Source organism: Meles meles, chromosome 18, assembly GCF_922984935.1.
Source record: "Meles meles chromosome 18, mMelMel3.1 paternal haplotype, whole genome shotgun sequence".
NCBI lineage: Eukaryota > Metazoa > Chordata > Mammalia > Carnivora > Mustelidae > Meles > Meles meles.
Window position 1 is genome coordinate 24120328 of NC_060083.1, and position 20111 is coordinate 24140438.

Here is a 20111-nt window from a genome sequence, read left to right on the forward strand (position 1 = left end):
GTGGGAGGGAGAAGCAGACTTCCTGCTGAGCAGGGAGCCCGATGCAGGGCTCAATCCCAGGACTCCAGGATCATGACCTGAGCTGAAGGCAGCCACTTAACCAACTGAGCCACCCAGGTGCCCCATAAATAAAAAAAAAATTTTTAAGGAACAGATAAAACACATGTAGAATCTGTAATAAGACATTAATCTACAGGTAAAATCTTTCATAGGAAACTCTCAATTAAATGGAATATATTTTGGGGTACCTGGGTGGCTCGGTGGGTTAAGCCTCTGCCTTTAGCTCAGGTCATGATCTCAGGGTCCTGGGATTGAGCCCTGCATCAGGCTCTCTGCTCAGCAGGGAGCCTGCTTCCCCCTCTCCCTCTGCCTGCCTCTGCCTACTTGTGATCTCTGTCTGTCTGTCAAATAAATAAATAATCTTTAAAACAACAACAACATTTGTTGAATCAATTATTTTTCTAACTAAGTGGACTTGGAAGACTTATAATCACAATGTTCATTTTGTACTAACAGTTTTTTTTTTAATAATGGCATTTGAATTTTTTTGTCTGAGACCTTTTTTCTCTTTCATTCAGAGATGCTCTGATGTACTTTAATATTTTTTCTTGTCCACTTACCATATCTTATCTTTTGAATAAGTTCTTATTTGAAAATTCAAAAAGTTTTTTTTTGGGGTTAAAATATCCCTTCCATATTTTTCTCATATATATTTTGAGCCCCTCAATTTCCTTCCCCAAGCAACCTGTTACTATTTCTTAAATGTCTTTCCAGATATAGTTCATCTGTATGTAAGCATCTTTGTGTGTGCATATATGTATTTTTCTCCATTTAAAAATTTACAAGTTGGGGGGACCTGGGTGGCTCAGTGGGTTAAAGCCTCTGCCTTTGGCTCGGGTCATGATCTCAGGGTCCTGGGATCGAGCCCCGCATCGGGCTCTCTGCTCTGCAGGGAGCCTACTTCCTCCTCTCTTCTCTGCCTGCCACTCTGCCTACTTGTGATCTCTGTCTGTCAAATAAATAAATAAAATCTTAAAAAAAAAATTTACAAGTGGGGACCTGGGTGGCTCAGTCAGTAAGTGGCTGCCTTTGGCTCAGGTCATCATCGCAGGCAGGGTCCAGGGATTGAGCCCCACATCCCTGCTCAGCAGGGAGCCCGCTTCTCCCTCTCCCGCTGCCTACTGCTCTGCCTACTGCTCTGCCTGCTTGTGCTCTCTATCTCTTTGTCAAATAAATAAATAATCTTTTAAAAAATTTACAAGTGATAGCTTAGTATGTCCTATTCTGTACCTTACTTTCTCTCATGCTACATCTTAGAGGCATTCCATATTAGTGTATGTAATGGTTAATTTTATGGGTCCATTTGACTGGGCCACGATATGCCCAGCTGTTTGGAGGCCATGTATCCCCCATCTGGGTGTGTTACTTGGGCTCATTTACTGAGTGAGCCCCCTAACTGCTAACTTTGAGTGGTGCCCAGATCAAAAGAAGGCTCTACAACAGGTCCAGGCTGCCTAGGGCACTGTTCTGCCACTTGGGCCATATAGGCCAGGAGATCCAATGGGGCTTAAAGATCAGTGGTAGACAGGGATGTTGTGGGGAACCCCTGGTAGACCCCTGTATGTGAGGCCCTTAAGATTCTTAAGCAAAGCTCTGCTATTCTCTGTGCATAATGGTATTTTTTTTAAAAGGATTCCTTTCTTGAGGTGCCTGGGTGGCTCAGTCGTTAAGCATCTGCCTTCAGCTTGGGTCATGATCCCTGGGTCGTGGGATTGAGACGCACATTGGGCCCCTGCTTGGTGGGGAGCCTGCTTCTCCCTCTCCCACTCCCTCTGCTTATATTCCCTCTCTTGCTGTGTCTCTCTCTGTCAAATAAATAAGTAAAATCTTTAAAAAAAAAAAGATTCTTTCTTTTTTTTATTTTTAAAGATTTTATTTATTTATTGACAGAGAGAGAGAGCGATCACAAGTAGGCAGAAAGGCAGGCGGGGGGAAGGGGTGGCAGGCTCCCCACCGAGCAGAGAGCCTGATGTGGGGCTTGAACCCAGGACCCCAGGATTCTGAGTTCATGACCTCAGCTGAAGGCAGAGGCTTAACCCACTGAGCCACCCAGACTCCCTATCCTTTCTTTATTTTTGTAGAAAGTGAGAGAGAGAGAGAGAGAGAGGGTGGGTTAAGGGACAGAGGGAGAGAATCTTCGAGCAGACTCCCTACTGAGTGGGGAGCCCAACATGCAGCTCAATTCCACACCACAACAGATGAGATCATGACCTGAGCTGAAACTGAGTGGGACACCTAACCAACGGAGCCACCCTAGCGCCCTAAATAATGGTATTTGAGAAACAGTACTCACTCCACTTGAGAAACAATGTTTGGCCTGCTCCTGAGTCTTTTTTTTTTTTTTTAAAGATTTTATTTATTTATTTGACAGAGATCACAAGAAGGCAGAGAGGCAGGCAGAGAGAGAGAGAGGAGGAAGCAGGCTCCCTGCTGAGCAGAGAGCCCGATGTGGGGCTCGATCCCAGGACCCTGGGATCATGACCTGAGCGAAAGGCAGAGGCTTTAACCCACTGAGCCACCCAGGCGCCCCTACTCCTGAGTCTTAATAGAGGCCAAACGCTTGACCGTGGGCCACCAAGTTTCCATGCTGCCCGAGCATCCATCACGAAGTGGGTGTGATCTGACCCACCAAGCCGTAAATGTGCAGGAACACTCCATCGTCAAATGGAAGGGGTATCTAACGACTGGGCCCAAGCAGGTCCTAAAGGCACAAGTCCTATATACATGAAGTGGCCCAAGTGTCCATGCTCCCGGCTCCTGCTATCATGCCTTCTAAATAATGGAGGGGACTCTGAGCAGTGAACCTGGTTATTCATTCTGCTTGGAAGGAGTAAGGCCCGACATGAGATTATATACTCATTCATGGCGTGTGGCTAATGGTTTGCCTGAATGGTCAGGGACTTGGAAGGAGTGCAATTAGAAAATTGGTCGCAAGAAACTTTGGGGGAAAAGTTATGTGTGACAAAAATACAGGAAGATATTTATGTCTTCTGTGAATGCTCACCAAAGGGTGACCTCAGCCGAGGAAGGTTTTACTCATCTAGTAGGTGGGATGACCCATTCTGTGCCTATTAATTGGCCTCTTTCCACAGTTACTCCCAGCATCGCCCAATGGGTTCATGGACAAAATGGCCCTGGGGGGCAAGGATGGAGGTCATGCATGTGCTCAGCAACATGAACTTCCGCTCATCAAAGCTAACTTGGTTGTAGCCACTGCCGAGCGCCAGATCTCCCAGCAACAGAGACCAACACCAGGTGTCTAGTGTGGCTACCTGGTGGCCGGTTGGTTACTTTGGATTTTTTCCATCAGGGAAGGAAGATGTGTTGTTCTTACTAGAATAGATACTTACTTTGGATGTGGCTTTGCCTTCCCTGCACACAATGCTTCTGCCAAAACTACTATCCGTGGACTTATGGAATGCCTCATGCCTCATGTGATATGCCATACGGCACTGCTTTTGATCCTGGAACTCGAAAAGATACATGGCAGTGGACCCATGTTCACGGAATTCACTGGCCTTGCCGTGTTTCTCACCATCTTCCCCAACACCGGAGGTGAAGTTTATAGCGCTCGTTAATTGGCAATACCTTGTAAGGTGTGGAGAAGATCCTCTAGAAGGCTGTGTATGCTCCGAACTAGTGTCCACTGAATTCATGGGTCCAGGAATCAAGGGAAAGGCAGGGGAGGGGGCACCACTAATCATTACCCCTAGTTGCCCACTAGCAAAAATTTTGCTTGTTGTTCGCACAACTTTCTGCTCTCCTGGCCCGGGGGTCATCCTTCCAAAGGGAGGGATGCTTACGCGAGGAAACACAACAACGATTCCATTGTCCAGCCACTTGGGGCTCTTCATGCCTCGGAACCAGCAGGCAAAGAAGGGTGCTACCAAGCTGGCTGGTGATGAATCCTGACTCTCAAGGAGAAAGTGGACTCCTGCTCCACCATGGAGGCAAGGAAGACTATGTTTGGGATATAGGAGATCCCTAAGGGCATACCTGGTAATTGCGGTCAATGCAAAACTACAACAGCCTAACCCAGGGGGGACTACTAATGGCCCAGACCCTTCAGGAGTGAAGGTTGGAGTCACTCCACCACGTAAAGAAATGAGACCAGCTGAGGTGCTTGCTGAAGACAAAGGATATACGAGAAGGATAGTAGCAAAAGGTAGTAATAATACTAGCTGTGATCTCTGAGTATTTCCTTCTTATATTGTTATGAATATGTGTGTATACACATATGTTTGGCACACGTCTTTGTTTCTTCCCTCTCTTATTCACTTATAATGTAATGTAAGATGAATTTAAGGACTGTTAATTTAGCAGTATTGTATTCAAGTGACAGCAGAGGGAGAAGAGTAAATATCACGGAAGGACTTTATCTCCTTTCATGGGGAAAGGGTTAGTACATTTTTGGTTCTTTGGTTCTACACAGGATATCTCTATCACGTTAGGTGGAATTGCGATCTTGTTATTATTGTCTTTATTTGGAGAGTAAGCATGGTTTAAGGAGATACGGGCGCCAAGTTGAAAAAAGGGGTTGACATGTGATGTTTAATTTTATGTATCAGCTTGACTGGGACACGGGGTGCCCAGATATTTGGTTAAACATTATGGTGGGTGTGTCTGTGAGGGCGTTTCTGGATGAGATTAACCTGTGAATCAGGAACTTGCCCTTTTCCATGTGGGCCTCATTTAATTGGAGGAAGGCCTGAACAGAACAAAAAAGTGAGGTGAGGGAGATTTTGTTCTTCAAGCTGAGACTTAGGTCTTCTCCTAAGACCTGGACTCAGAGCTCACACCTTCAGCTCTCCTGGTTCTCAGGCCTTTGGAATCAGACTGGAACTCTACTATCCGCTCTCCTAGGTCCAGCTTGCTGACTGCAGATTTTGGGACTTCTCAGCCTCCCTAATCATATGAGCCAATTCCTTATAATAAATCACTATAGATACTGGTTCTGTTTCTCTGAAGAACATAGACCAATACAGTGTACATTGAATTTTTGTTCTTTTCAATTACTAGGTTGTATTTCAAATGATGAATGTGGTATGATTTTATCATCTCTGTCATTACACAGTTTGGCTCTTTCCAATTTTCCGGTCTTATTCTGATTTCACCAGCATATCAGTAAGTGTCTGTATACACATATCTTTGCACACATATGCTACTATACGTGAAGACCAAGAAATGTGATTTAAAAATCTTAAAGGTGGCATATATATGTGTATGCGTATAGCTAGGGACACCTGGGTGGCTCAGTCAGTTAAGTGTCAGCCTTCAGCTCAGGTCATGATCTCAGGGTCCTGGAATCGAATCCCGAAACAGGCTCCCTGCTTGGTGGGAAGCCTTCTTCTTCTTCTCCCTCTGCCTGCCTCTCCCACTGCTTGTGTGACCTCTCTCTGTCTCTCTCTGATAAATAAATAAAATCTTAAAAAAAAAAAAAAAAAGAATAGCCAGTCAACTCCTATAACTAGCTAAATACCAGTAGGGACATTGTCTGTAAGTGGGTCTTTTGAACTGCATACGCAGAGAAAGTGCTTTTCACAAGCCAAAGGATGTTGGCTATTCTTTACAGGAAGCCAAATGAGTCTCCTTGGGCTTCTTGTAAAAAACACCCACTAGAATTATGATTTTGAATCATTTCCACCGCAAATCCACTCTTTCCACACCCCTTTAAAAGGCAGCTGCGCTATTTGGCTTCTAACCAAGGCCTGCTGCACCAACAATTCTCTATGTTTTATTTATATTTCATGTGCAGTATGTTCAAACTCTCACTTTCCCAGGTGCCAGATGCTGGTTTGGACATACTCCAGTGGAAAGTGCTTTCCTGTAAAATAATAAAAGTAAAATACTGAACAAACTGCCTCTTTATATCAGACTTGCTCCTAGTGTACCAAAATTAAGTATTCTAATTGTGACTTCACTGTTTTCCCAAATTTGCAATCCCCCCAATTCCCACTTCACTTAGCTCCACACCAAGCACTTTGTCCTTTGGCTTCCATAGGGTGTAAATGCTTCTAGTCCTTTTATACCTCATCAGTGTTCATTTTAAAATGTCAGAACATAGGATCTATCTGTCTCACGTGATTTCAGTGGTGCCTAATATAACCCACCAAGGGGTATTTAAAATATGATATAGATGAGAAAACAAGGATTCTGATTTACTTTCAGGACTTTTTTCCCTCTTTTTTTTTTTTTAATAAGTAATCTCAGGGCGCCTGGGTGGCTCAGTGGGTTAAAGCCTCTGCCTTTCGCTCAGGTCATGATCCCAGGGTCCTGGGATCGAGCCCCGCATCGGGCACTCTGCTTGGCAGGGAGCCTGCTTCCTCCTCTCTCTCTCTCTGCCTGCCTCTCTCCCTACTTGTGATCTCTATCTGTCAAATAAATAAAATCTAAAAAAAAAAAAAAAGTAATCTCTATGTCCAGTGTGGGGCTTGAACTCACGATCCTGAGATCAAAAGTTGCAGGTTCTACCAATCGAGCCTGCCAGGTGTCTCTACTTTCAGGATTTTAAAAGATATTTAGTAAGTTAATGTCTGTTATGTTCATAGCTTAATATATTTTCACTAAAAAGTGATGCTTTCTGGGGCGCCTGGCCTTCGGCTCAGGTCATGATCCTGCAGTCCTGGAATTGAGTCCTGCGTCCGGCTCCCTGCTCAGCGGGGAGTCTCCTTCTCCCTCTCCCTGTGTGTGCACGCACTCTCTCTCAAATGAATAAACAAATCTTAAAAAAAAAAAAGTGATGCTTTCTGTGTGTTTTATAGTAAGATTATCCCTACGGTGGCATAGAATTTTGGCACGACACTCTAAGACTTAACTCAGAATTTGCCTTTTGTGATATGGTTCTTGCCTGTTTAAAGGCAATCCTCACTTCAAAGATCCTCCTTGTGAAATGAGCAGAAATATTAGGTGGAAACTAAGAAAGTGAGTCTGATTTTTAGAGATTGCCAATCTGCTCTTGGTTTCCATCTCCACCTGTTCCACCAGTTTGTGTGATAACATTTCACGGCACTGAAAACCAGTACAACTCCTTGTTCAATCCTAGACAAACTGAGAACCTCAGGCATGAAAATTTATGTTTGTGCCCAAATCTCGCAATTACATTGAAGTTTAAATGAACTCTTGTAAAGCGTGCCACGATTTGTGTCTGTGTGTGTGTGTGTGTGGAAAGCCGCTATAAAATAACAGAAATACCCTGCCTGCCAGTATCTCTAAACATATTGGGCTCTGGCAGATCTCGATTTTTCTCACTCTCTCCATTAGGTGGCGGTAGGTGCCCAAGAAATAACTTCCAAAGGCATGCTGAAGGGCGGTGAGAGGGGCGTTTTTTCCTTTCACTAGGTTTTTGGTAACTGAGCACACACACTAAAGGTCCTCTCTGGCGGGTTGGCAGGGTATGCATTTTATTTTTTCGTGTGTGTGTGTGTGTGTGTGTGAGGCGGGAAGGCTTGCCACAGGCCACCTGTTCAAGCTAAGCACAGGGTAGCATCTTGCCAGCTGGCAAAAAAAAAAAAAAAAAATTCCTAGAATTTTTCTTAACTATCATCGGACTTGATAAAAGCTATGGAACCGATTCAGGAGTGCAATCAGCATTGATTGAAAGACGCTGCGGCATCTGTTGCCTACATTTGTGGAGATGGAACAGAGCCACTCGCTAGAGGGGAACGGCTGCTGCGACCTGTGACCTGTGGACTGAACCCCCACATGGAGACCTCTGACCCATGTGCAAGTATCGTGGACTCTCTCACGTATCCCTAGCCCCAGATCAGAAGCTACCCGAGAAATATAAGAGGTGGCGTCCTCCACTTCTCCTATAGTAGACAAAAACATACACGAAACATACATAGTAGAGAAAGTAGTGCAAGCGAGACCTAACCTGATGAAGTAATTGTGTACGAAGATGCCAAGTCCTGTAAGCATTGCAAGAGGCCAGGGGGGTCCGAAATGGTCGATGAGGCTTTGGGGAGAGAGAGAAGAGCACAAGCGAGCGAGCACTCGGGTGGGGGGACTGTGGGAATGTTTGGGGAAGTCCGGAGAGAATCGAGAGTTCGGAAGGTTGGGGGCCAAGCCCAGCTCCGAGGACTACAGCTTCAGAGAGGCCGGCTCGGCGCACCCCTCTCCTCTCTGCACTTAGCTGGGAGAAAGCCCTCAGAGTAGAGTGTTTCCGGCCAGCTTTCTCGCCCGGCGCTTTCCCCGGCCATTCCGCCGCGCGTGAAAGCCCCTGCCCCGCGAGCCAGCTGCAGCGGATCCGGGCCCAGCGCGCGGCCCGAGACTGCCACGGAGGGGGCGTGGCGAGAGCGGCCCGGAGGGGGCGGGGCGTGGGCGGGCCCGAGAGGGCGGGGCTCTCTCCTGCCCCGCGCCCGCCGCAGCCGAAACCGCTGCTGCCGCCGCCAACGCTGCCGCCGCCTCCGCCCGCCTCGCGGACCCAGCGAGCGGGGTCGCCGCCGCCTGCCCGCCCGCGTGCCCCGGGGCTGCGGTGGGCCAGGATGTCGGGCTTCCTGGAGGAGCTGCTCGGCGAGAAGCTGGTGACGGGCGGCGGCGAGGAGGTGGACGTGCATTCGCTGGGCGCCCGCGGCATCTCGCTGCTCGGGCTCTACTTCGGCTGTAGCCTGAGCGCCCCCTGCGCGCAGCTCAGCGGCAGCCTGGCCGCCTTCTACGGCCGCCTGCGGGGGGACGCGGCGGCCGGGCAGGGGGCCGGGGCCGGGCCGGGGGCCGGGGCGGCCGCGGAGCCCGAGCCGCGGCGCCGCCTGGAGATCGTCTTCGTGTCCTCGGACCAGGACCAGCGGCAGTGGCAGGACTTCGTGCGGGACATGCCGTGGCTGGCGCTGCCCTACAAGGAGAAGCACAGAAAGGTGAGCGGCGCGGGCCTCGTCGGCGCCCCCGGCCTGGGAGCGCAGCCCGCGAGTTGGGGGAGCAGGGTCCTCGCCGGCCTCGCCCGCGCCCCTCGCAGCCCCTCAGCCGGGCTCCTGCACGCGCTTCCCTTCGTGTCCCTCAGTGTCCCCTTCCTCTGTGTATGCCCGTCCCCGTCGGAGGACCCCGCCGTCCTGGGTCTCCCGCGGCAACTCCTCCGTGCGGGCGCCAGACCGCGCCCGTGGGGTAACTTTGACACCCTCCGGCCACGGACCCTGGCTTGAGCCTCGAGGAGTGGCGAGCCAGGTCCCCACGCGCTGGGAGCCTCGTAGAAGGGGCGGCCGTACTGGGGGTTCCGACCCCGTGACCCCGAGCTCCCCGCGGGAGGCGCGGGGAGGGGCTGCTTCCTTCCTTCAGCCGCCAGGCTCCGGGCGGATACCTGTAGTGGGTAGGGGAGGCGCTCGCCCCCTACCCATAATGCCCAGACCAGGAAGTTTCCTCTCCCCGAAAGAAATCAGCTTCTCAGGGGACCCCGCCCCTCCCCCACCCTGTTACCCGGGACTCCGAGGCCAGGCCGCCCTGCGTCCCGGAGAGGCAGCCGCTGACCGTGGCTTTGGGGGAGAGGGGCGCTCACTCCTCTCCCCTTCTCTTCCCTCCGCCCCCGCGGGTTCGACTAGTGGCCACCGGGGAGCTTTTCATTGTCTGCCCGTCCGGCGGTCCCTCCCCAGATGCCTCCCAGGCACGGGAACAGACTCGTCCCTGCGGCCCCTAGTTGCTGGGTCGGGGTTGTCTCGGCACACTTCGAATTAAACGCTTAACAGAGGTGCAGATTAAGTGGAGAAACGAGGACTGGGGGAAATTTTACACTTCGCTGTCAACTTTTCATTCCTGCTGAAATTAGTTGGGTTTTCGAGTGTGTCAGTTGGATGAAGGTGTCTGTTTTAAGAAAACGAATTCGGGAAATTTCCTCGTGAATCGAAACAGGACAAGTTTTGGAGCGCTCTTGCCTAATTGGTGTGCCTGACGCAACGTGTGAATCTAGCCCCTTCCCTTTCAGAGGAGAATCTTAGTTTATGGAGTGGACAGGAGAAGGGCCGTTTGGGGGGCTTTTAGGTGCCTCTAGGGAGGATGGTAACGGCATGCCGTGTGTTTCTTTTATGTGTACAGAGTCTTGTTGAGAAGCATGATTGAGATTTAGTAAGAGCGAAAGGCTTATACTGTGACCCCAAATGTCTTCAGTAAATCATCGATCCCCAGGCAGTGTAAGGTACAGACTTGGGATTTAAAGTATGAAATACAGTTTAACAAATACAGTTTGTAAATTCAACATTGGAAAAACATGGGCTCACTAACCACACAGAGGCAAAACTTGGCATTTTAACCACTTTTTAGGTAATTTTGCTCCTATTTGATTTATGTACTTGATAGTGCATGAATGTGAATGGCCAGTCCTTTATTTGCTTAAGATGTATGGGAATTCTTTGTTTTCCTTGGTGGCTGTTTTAATGATCTGTTTAGGGAGGAATAATGTTCAGAAAGTGATTTACCAAAAAATATTTTCATTGTTACCGCGAATTTCTATAGTATACCAGTGTGTATAAAATGTCCTTATTGGGGGGCGCCTGGGTGGCTCAGTGGGTTGAGCCGCTGCCCTCGGCTCGGGTCATGATCTCAGGGTCCTGGGATCAAGTCCCGCATCGGGCTCTCTGCTCAGCAGCGAGCCTGCTTCCCTCTCTCTCTCTCTGCCTGCCTCTCTACTTGTGATCTCTCTCTGTCAAATAAATAAATAAAATCTTTAAAAAAAAAAATGTCCTTATTGGGCAATACAAATGATTTCTAGTTTTTGCAAACAAATAATGATGGTAAATGTTACAGACCTAAGGCCTATTGTGTTTTTCACAGTGGATGAAGGAAATTTGCTGGATGGTAAAAACATGAAGCAAATTGAGATGTTTTGCAAATGCTTTAAGCTTTTTCTTGGAAAAGGAGACTATTTCATATGATCTGTGCCATGCCTGGTTCTCTCTGTCCTGGCTAGTCCTTTTGCACACACACAAAAAGTGGGTCTCTGTCCCTAGTCTGGACCTGCTCATTCCACCTGGGTGAGAGTCTGGACCACACAGGGCAGACCCTCATTTGAAAATACAGTTCAGAATGCTGAGCATGGCCAAACCGTGGATGTTCGCAATTGGGCAGCTCGAGATCTGATCCCAGATATATTCGTTGTGATACACCAGGTAAAAAGACTTCAGCTGTGTTTCTTATGGAAAACATACTTTTAGAAACTACAAAAGCTATGTACTCACTTTGACAGGAAGTATTTTCTCCCTTGAAATCAAAGAGAATAAACAATTCCCCTCTTTTAAAAAAAAATTTCGAGTTTTTATCTCTCCTCTCTGAAATCGAAATGCTTAGAAGTAAGTCTGTGAGCTTGTGATGGCAACGTCATGGTGAGAACGGTGAAGAAGGCCAGCGCATCCCCAGTTCAGTTCAGGGTGCTCAGTGGATGAACACTTACTTACCTTCTTCCTGGTGGACCCTGACCATGTTGTCTCACCAACTCTAACAATAGTTTCAAAGGATAGAATTTGTTTTACACAGAGGGGCAACTAGAGTTCCAGATTACTAATTTTTTAAAGTTCTCATTAACATTTGTTCTTTACAACCTTTCATATACTGCTTCCCGTTGGGATGACAAAAGGTATGGTTCTAATTAGTTATTGGCTGGCATTACTCTAAAGAAAATTGAAAAATTATGGTGGGGAAAGAAAATGCTGTGTGGTACTTTTTTTTTTTTTATTAATTTCCCCTTTATGTAGTAAGAAAGTCTGGGGATGACCATATATACGTTATGCTTGCATTTTGCCTGGCTCTGCTCACCTTGATTGGAACTGTGAGAAAACAGCAAGTAAAAGGACTCCAGCATCTTAAAAAAAAAAAAAAAAATTTCCCAGTGAAAGGTTGTCCTGTTTCTACTTGCTTTTGTGGTAGGTGCAAAAGTAATTGAAAGCTTCATTTTTTTTTTTTTTTTTTTGGCTTCCAAGCACACACACACATAAATAGCTGTATAGAAATTGTAATTAGATGATAATAAAACTTTGAGTGCCTTTTATAAGAGCAGTTTTGTCAGGAAACATATAATCTTGAAGTTAAGGTAGTTAGACTTGTTTTAATAAGTAGGTTTGCTTTTTGTTTTGTGGGTAGACATTTTTCAGATTTCTGTAGAGAGAGGATGGGATGAGTAGTTGGGAAGTTCAGGGATTTGCTCTATTCCTTCAGATGAGGATAAGTTGCTTAGTTGTCAGACTAGGAGGGTCGATCCCCAGGATCTATTTCAGCGTCATAGAGGGGAACAAGGGTTTTGGTTTTAAAGTCACTGGACTCAGTTCTGCCTAGGCGGGATGTCTGATGGACTGCATTTAGTCAGTGTGGGTGCACTGACATGAAATGGTACGGGACCAGAGGTCTTGGATCACACAGGTTTGCTGGGCTCTGGCTTGGCCTCAACTTCCTGCCAGACAGAAAGGAAAAGATAAAGTTGGGGGCAGGAGACCAGCACCCAGGAGGTACCCCTGGTCTACCTGCTCCAGTCAGCGGAAGTGGAATCTTCCTGCTTCCCTGTGTAGGTTGCTTGCCCTGGGTGGTTGTATTGGGTCAGATTCAAGTCAGAAGCTTGGTCTACAATTCACCAGAATCCCTTTGGCTCTTTGGAAAGGGGCGAGCTTGATACCAACCCAAAGAGTCTTAGAGCTCCATCGCTTCCAGCTCATCCTCCCCCAAATCCAGATTCCCCAGCCTCTAAGAGAATGACCTCTGTGATCGGGACAGACCACTTGGAAGGCGCTGAAAGACGGCAGAAAAGCACAGCTTTGGAAATTGGGGTTTTCTGCCTTCTGTGAAAGGAGCCTAGGCCAGGCAGGATAGGCTCCCTCTGTTCGTTGTGTTTCCAGGACTTGGATCTGTCTAATAAAAGACCATGGTTCACTTAAAGTAATAAGAGCAATTTTCCTTGAGAGTTTTCCTTGTTCTATCATTTGTCATGTATTTTTTTAAACCTTTAATTTTTCTTCTCTGCATCATGAAGATGTCTAGTGTCATAGTAGTGGTTAAAAATAGACACTCCTGTCCATCCGCGTGGGCTCAGATCCTGGCTGTGTCATTTGTTAGCTTGGAACCTTGTGCAAATTGCCCTGCTTGTCTGTGCCACAGGTCTCCTCCCCGGAAAGTGGAGATGGTAATAGCTCTTGCATGTAGTATGTGCTCAGTAAGTGCTCGCTGTTGTTCCTGAGTTGTCGTGAAATTGAGGAATTCTTTCAGAGCTTGAGCCTCTGGAATGAATCACATTACAGAAATGCAAAACCATTTGGATTTTTCTAACAAATGAGTTTTACCAGCATCCAGGAGGATATGGTGAAGGAACTCAGTGGAAAGAACTGAGGAGAAAGACCTAGAAGAATGAAACAACGAAAGCAAATGAATATTTAAAAAAATACCGCTCCTTAGGGGCACCAGGGTGGCTCAGTCAGTGAAGCGTCTGTCTTCCGCTCAAGTCATGATCCCAGGGTCCTGGGATCGAGCCCCTCATCGGGCTCCCTGCTCCGCGGGAGTCTGCTTCTCCCTCTGCCTGCTGCTCCCCCTGCTTATGTGCGTTCTCTCTGTCTCAAATAAATAATAAATCAATACATCCTGAAAAATAAATAAAAATTAAAAATACCACTCCTGAAAGAACTGAGAGTTCTGAGATTTACCGAGCCCCACACTCACCTTTGCCGGTGAAACTTGAGACACAGATCATGAAGCCCAGACATGATAAAGGGTGACAGCTTTAAGATGATCCTTTGTGAAGGAGATTAATTATGTACTTGGTGATCGTTTTGTGGTTTGCCTGAGCTGTTAGGCGTGTCTGCCACCAATGCTGCCTGCTTCAGTCTGGGCAGCCTGAGGGTTGCCGGATTGCCGCTCTTGCAGCCTGGGAAGGGGATGGTGCCCGCCCTCTGGAGAGGTGAAGACCTCACCCCCTAACGCGGCCACCTCCCTTCCAAGCTCTGGAATGTTGTCAGATAGGTTTGCTCAGATGTTAGTGTAGCCGGTGGTGGGTTACTGTTCAGGCCTCAAGGTAGCAATTCAGGCCCGACTGGCTAGCTGTCCACAGCCCCTGCTGATTGATGCAGGCTGGGCTGTGAACCGGAGCACAAGAAGAAAGCTGCGGGTTTTGAGGTTAGGGTCATTGATTTCATTTACGCTGTCTACCCACAACCCCTCTTTTATCATTGTTCCCTTTGGTCTGAGGCCTTGTTTTAATATCTGCACAAATTTGAGAAGGAGGGGTTTGTGTTATTCCCAGCTGGGGTGGGGAAATGAGCAAGTCCCTCTGTATATGGTCAGTGGGAGGGGGGGCGGGGGGGGTCTTTTTTTTTTTTTTAATAGTACTTGGGATTCCAGGGCTCCAGCTGGCCCCAACCAAATAGACTGGGCTCCTCGAGGCTTGTTTTCCTTTAAGGGGGGAGAGCATAGGCTCGGCATAGGATGTTTTCCTTCTTCAGGCACTGAATTCCAGCAGTGTTCAGTGCTAACCACCAGGGTGCTTAGTTTTCTGTCTTTCATTAACTTGCTTTTCTGCTCATTCAAAGGCACTCCAAGAAAATGGCTACAAACTCAGAATCTTTTTGCTGGTCCTGACTCTCATGAGGTCCTTGCATGCTATTGCTTTATACCTGGCCATTTTTCTAAAAGGAAAGAAGTGTCCTGGAATCTCAGGAGCCATCCTTGCTTCTCCTGTACCCCTCACATCCACATGGCACTGAGTCCTGGTGTGGATCTGATCTCTTTAATACGTCTCAGCTCTGACCTCTTCTCACCATCCCTACCATCACTGCTTGACTTCAGGTTTCATCTGGACTACTGTGCACCAGCAGCTTCTCCTGGGGCTCCTTGCTTCCAACCTTTTTTTTTTTTTAAGATTTTAATTATTTATTAGAGAGAGGGGTGGCACAAGAGGAGGGGTAGAGAGGAGGGGGCAGACTCCACACTGAGCATGGAGCCCGACAGGGGGCTCAGTCCCACAACCCTGAGATTATGCCCCAAGATGAAACCAAGAGTTGGACACCTAACTCACTGAGCCACCCAGGTGCCTCTCCTTGCTTCCAATCTTGACCCCTGAAATGATTCAGCTTAAATGATTCAAGCTGTCTGTCCTCAATGGTCAGTTTTATTTTGTTTTGTTAATTTCCAGTCAGTCGCACCAATGAACCTCACCTTTACTAAACATGACTCCATCTTTCCTTTCTGTCTGGGTTGAACCTCCTGCAACCACCCCACTAAGTTGACCTCACCCAAGCTGGTCTCTGTCCTATTCAACAAGACGAGCCCATCAATCACAAACCTGATATTGTTGCAATGTTGAGCTGCCATAAATGTTTCTGAGTACTCATTCTCAGTTTTTGTACTCACCTTGTGTGGACCATTAACAAACAGCTTATGGGCAAGCAGTGGCCTGCACACCCACCTTGAACAGCACTGCTCTAGACTGTTTCCAGAATGGTCAGATCCAAAATCGTAACTTTATGTCATTCTCCTGCTTAAGAATTCTTTAGTAGTTCTTCATAGCTTTAGGGGTCAAGTCCAAATTCTAGAGCATGGTCCTTGATTGTTCTGTCCCCTCTCTCACCTGCATGGTGTTCTCTTTCCTCCTGACTGGCTGAGTTGGGAACTTTTAAACTCAGTCCTGGTCTCCCTGTTTCCCTAAGAGGCTTTCCTGTCTCTTTTCCCTCTAGGTGAGTCGATTCTGTGGGCTTCCATAGCTCTTGTGCACAAAGAGCCTAGCACTTAGGTTGTTTTTTATTTGTTACATTATTTTTATTTATCTTTAAGATTTTATTTATTTGAAAGAGAGAGCAAGAGAGAGCATGAACAGGGGTAGGGGAAAGGGGAGAGGGAGAAGGAGGCTCCTGCTGATCATGACAGTCAGTCACTTAACTGATTGAGCCACCCAGGCACCTCGGGTTTTGGTTTTTGTTTTTGCTTTCATTTAGACCATAAGCTCCTTGAGGACAGAAACCAACCAGAGGGAAGAGATGCTAATTAGTTCTTAGGTGCAGAGACGTGGATAACGTGATCACAGAAAGCAGGCACGTGACTTTTCAACTGGGAACGTGAAAACATGACAGTTTCCATACCGTGTTAAGTTGAAATGTGCACTTTCACTATTACAGAGCTTGATTTTAACATTTAATATTAGAGTTGGGCCTTAATTGAATTGTATAATTGTATTCATCTCAGTATGTGGGTGTTTTTGTTTCTTTTTTTTTTAAAAGATTTTATTTATTTATTTGACAGACAGAGATCACAGTAGGCAGAGAGGCAGGCAGAGAGAGAGAGGAGGAAGCAGGCTTCCGCTGAGCAGAGAGCCCGACGCGGGACTCGATCCCAGGACCCTGAGCCCGACGCGGGACTCGATCCCAGGACCCTGAGACCATGACCCGAGCCGAAGGCAGTGGCTTAACCCACTGAGCCACCCAGGCGTCCCTTGTTTTTGTTTCTTAATGAGTGCTTCAGAGAACACTTACACAGGCAAATAGATGTGTAACTCGATTGCCCTGTAATTATGTGCTCAAAAATAGGAAAAGACTCTACTCTCCACTTTTGAAATGTCGAAAATCCGAGGCCATTAAAATAGTCTTCTCTCTGCAGACTTACTGTTCCAAGCTTTTGTATTTCATAGATAGTTTGTGTTTCTCAAGAATCTTTCTTCCAAGGAACTCAGAAATGCACGCCTGTTACATCTCCCAGCAGCTAGTAATCGGTAGATACCAAACGCTTTAACTTTTCAAAGTATGTTCGAGCTGGAGAACTGAAGCAAAGAGAACCGGTTATTAGATTAGGGTCACAGTGTCAGATGAAAGGGCTCAGCTGAACTCCTTAAATGCAACTCAGTCCTTTCTGTCCGCGAAATTGTATCTTACAAAACGTTCACATCAAACGTTCTCCATGGAAGAGGAGGGAGCTGGAAGTTCTCTTTTCAACAAATGGCTTTTGGTGTGAATTCACTCTAGATCTGCATAGAAGACCCCGAAATAAGACAGAAGTAGTTTTAACAGGAAGATGGGAAAGCCAGAGCTTCTTTACCGTTGCTTCCTTTCCGTGGTGGTGGTGTTGGTGTGTTGGTGGTGGTGGTGTTGGTTTCTAAGGGCTAAAGTAGATCAGCCAGTGAGTGAAGTGCCCCCAACTCCCTTTATCCTATGCAAAGCCTGCGGGCTGCTACAGTGCTTTTGTTCAGAGACAAAATTGAACTTCAGGTATCCTGCCGAGATCCTAGGACTAAATCAGTCCTCCCTTTTATGAGGTTTTCAGAAACTGCTGTTCTAACTTCCAGTAAAATCTCAAACATGTGCTTTCTGCTTTATGACAAGTAAGAAGTACAGTAATTGAAAATTGCTTGAGTGCTCTTATTCTCAAGTGAAACCCTGTAATGGAAACTTTTGTTCTGTGGCATCCATGATTAAAAGCAAACATAAATTTTCTGCCGCTTGCTGGTCCTAACTCTTGGACCAGATATACGGTGCATTTTTGTATGAACTACACTTAAGAAAATCCTTTTTAAAAAACCATGTATGCTTAAATTCAGCATTCCTTCTATCACCCACTCCCCATCTTATTATTTCAATGCAGACACCAATTACAGGTAAATTCAAGTAATATTTCGCCAGTTAAGAATGCTTTTATCTCAGATCATTGTTGCATAGTCATAAAACAGGGTGTGGTGAGTTTCACTCTTCTAGGGATAGGGTTTCTCTTTTTGTTTTCCTATGAGAATTTTATCCAGATGAAGCCGTCGTATTGCTTTTTATTTGTCTTTTTTGGTCAGCGTGCCAGGGATAGAAATCTGAATGGATGTAGTCTGTTTAAAATCAGAAGGTGTTGCCTTTTTTCCCCTTTAAATGTGATCAGGTCAAGACAGTTTTCTTTTGATCGTGGTGGCTCACAGCACAGCTGCCTCATCTGTTAGTCATTTCTCAGGGTTTGATGTGAAATATACAGATTGGGCGGAACAACCTGCGATGGGGAAAAACCACAGCTCTGGATGGCAGTGAGTGTAGGTGAGAGGACAGCCTTTTCTCCACTTTGGGCCCCTGCTTAGCTGCAGCTTAAGAAAGTGTTTGTCCCCACGGATCTTCACAAATTCTCCATGATTAGAAGTGAATGCTCAGAATCTGTTGCACAGGGGTAAGAGTATGGGTTCTGGGCCTGGGTTTCCCAGGTTTGAATCACACCTCTGTCACTCTCTAACAACATGATTTTGGTGCAAGCTACCGGGCTTGTGTATCTCTAGGTCCCGGTCCTTATTTTTACTTATTTTTAAAGATTTTGTTTATTTATTTGACAGGCAGAGATCACAAGTAGGTAGAGAGGCAGGCAGAGAGAGAGGAAGGGAAGCAGGCTCCCTGCCGAGCAGAGAGCCCGATGCGGGGCTCAATCCCAGGACCCTGGGATCATGACCTGAGCCGAAGGCAGAGGCTTTAACCCACTGAGCCACCCAGGCGCCCCTCTAGGTCCCGGTCCTTAAAATGGAGATGATAATGTCCACTTTATAGGGTTGCCGTTAAGGGTTAAATGAGTTAATGTTCGAAAAGTATTTAGAAGGGTGTGGAGTGCCTAGTAAATGCCTTTTAAATGTTTTCCCCAGGCGCTTGGATATTCCGGCCCCTATGTTATGCCTATTCAGAGTACAGGAGAGAACAGATCTCAGCTTTTATTTCTTTGTATCACTCCTACCTTCAGCATTCCCTTACACTGGGCACCTAGACTCAGCATCGAGTGGCCCATCATGTGATCTTGTTTCCCTGTACTTTCTTACCAGGACAGCGATAATTATGGCCAGTTGTTGATTTGATGACACATCTGTCTTTGAATATAGGTAGAATTCTAGACCGTCTCTTCGACTGCTTGCTCAGTTGTCCTGAATGGATTCCAATTTAAGTTTTGAGCTGGGAGGGAGTAGCAGAGTCTGGTCTGTGTATATTTCTCCTGCCATTTATTTTTTGACTATTATGGAAAACTTCAAACATCACACTGGTAGGGAGAATAGCACAGTGAGTCCCTATGTACCCAGCACCCAGGTAGAAGGATCACCAACTCATGTACACCCTCTCTCCCTCCCCCTCATTGGACTGCTTTGATGCAGCTCCCAGGCATCAGATCATTTCCTTCATAAACATTTCACTAGGGGTGCCTGGGTGGCTCAGTGGGTTTTGACTCAGGTCATGATCTCAGGGTCCTGGATTGAGCCCTGCATCAGGCTCTCTGCACGGCAGGGAGCCTGCTTCCCCCTCTCTTTCTGCCTGCCTCTCTGACTTCTTGTGATCTCTATCTGTCAAATAAATAAATAAAATCTTAAAAAATTTTTTTACTAGGGAACTCTTTAAAAAAAAATCACATTATCCTATCAAACCTAAAAAAAACTCTGGTAATTCCTTAATATTGGCAAATACCAGTCAGTATTCAAATTTCTCTGATCGTCTTATAATTTATTTATTTATTTATTTTACAGTTATTTGTTTGAATCCAGATAAGGTCTACACATTGCATTTGGTAGCTGTGTCTCTAAAGTTTCTCCTTCCACTTAAACTTTCTCTGGGTCTGCCCCCTTGCCACATTCCCAACCCCTTATCCGTATTTCCCCCTTAATCTATAAAGGCCTATAGAATGTTGACTCTTTGGTTCAAAAGTATCCTAGGCTGTTGCTGAATGTCCTGGTGTTGGCCTCCTCGTGGGCCTCCAGATGGGCTGTCCTTCTCCAGCTGTCCGCCGGGGCCCTGACCTCCAGCAGGCTGTTCTCCTACTGACACGAGGGCCACCACAGCCCTGGGTTTGTGTCCTGTCCTCTCAGAACTCCAGCAGAAGGAGGCCAGTTTGGTGACCTTCCCATCCCAGGACCAGTCCCCATAGTCAGGGTATGTAATACTCTGACCAAACCTAAGTCATATCCACACCTGTAGAGCCAGAGGGTGGGGTCACAGACCGAGTGGGTTGAGCATCAGGAAAGGGATGGTCGTGTGTGTGTGTGGGGGGGACGCTTACCCAGGAAAATGAGAATGTGTTACCCGAGGGAGGGGTAAGAATGAACTGCAGATGCCCAGTTGAGTCACGTGCTAACCCCATGGCGGCATGCCCACCGAGTGGTCAGCCTCTGCTGAAGCATTCTAGTG

The 20111-nt window shown here is 46.9% G+C and overlaps 1 protein-coding gene across 1 annotated transcript in view; it reads left to right on the plus strand.

Moving 5' to 3' along the window:
• Positions 1 to 8431: 8431 nt before the first annotated feature.
• Positions 8432 to 20111, plus strand: part of NXN (nucleoredoxin) — a 151032-nt gene continuing 139352 nt past the window's right edge. The window contains exon 1 of the mRNA XM_045984455.1: positions 8432 to 8909. Coding sequence (XP_045840411.1) covers positions 8544 to 8909 — 366 coding nt within the window. The 5' untranslated portion in view covers positions 8432 to 8543. The remainder of the gene's footprint in view (positions 8910 to 20111) is intronic.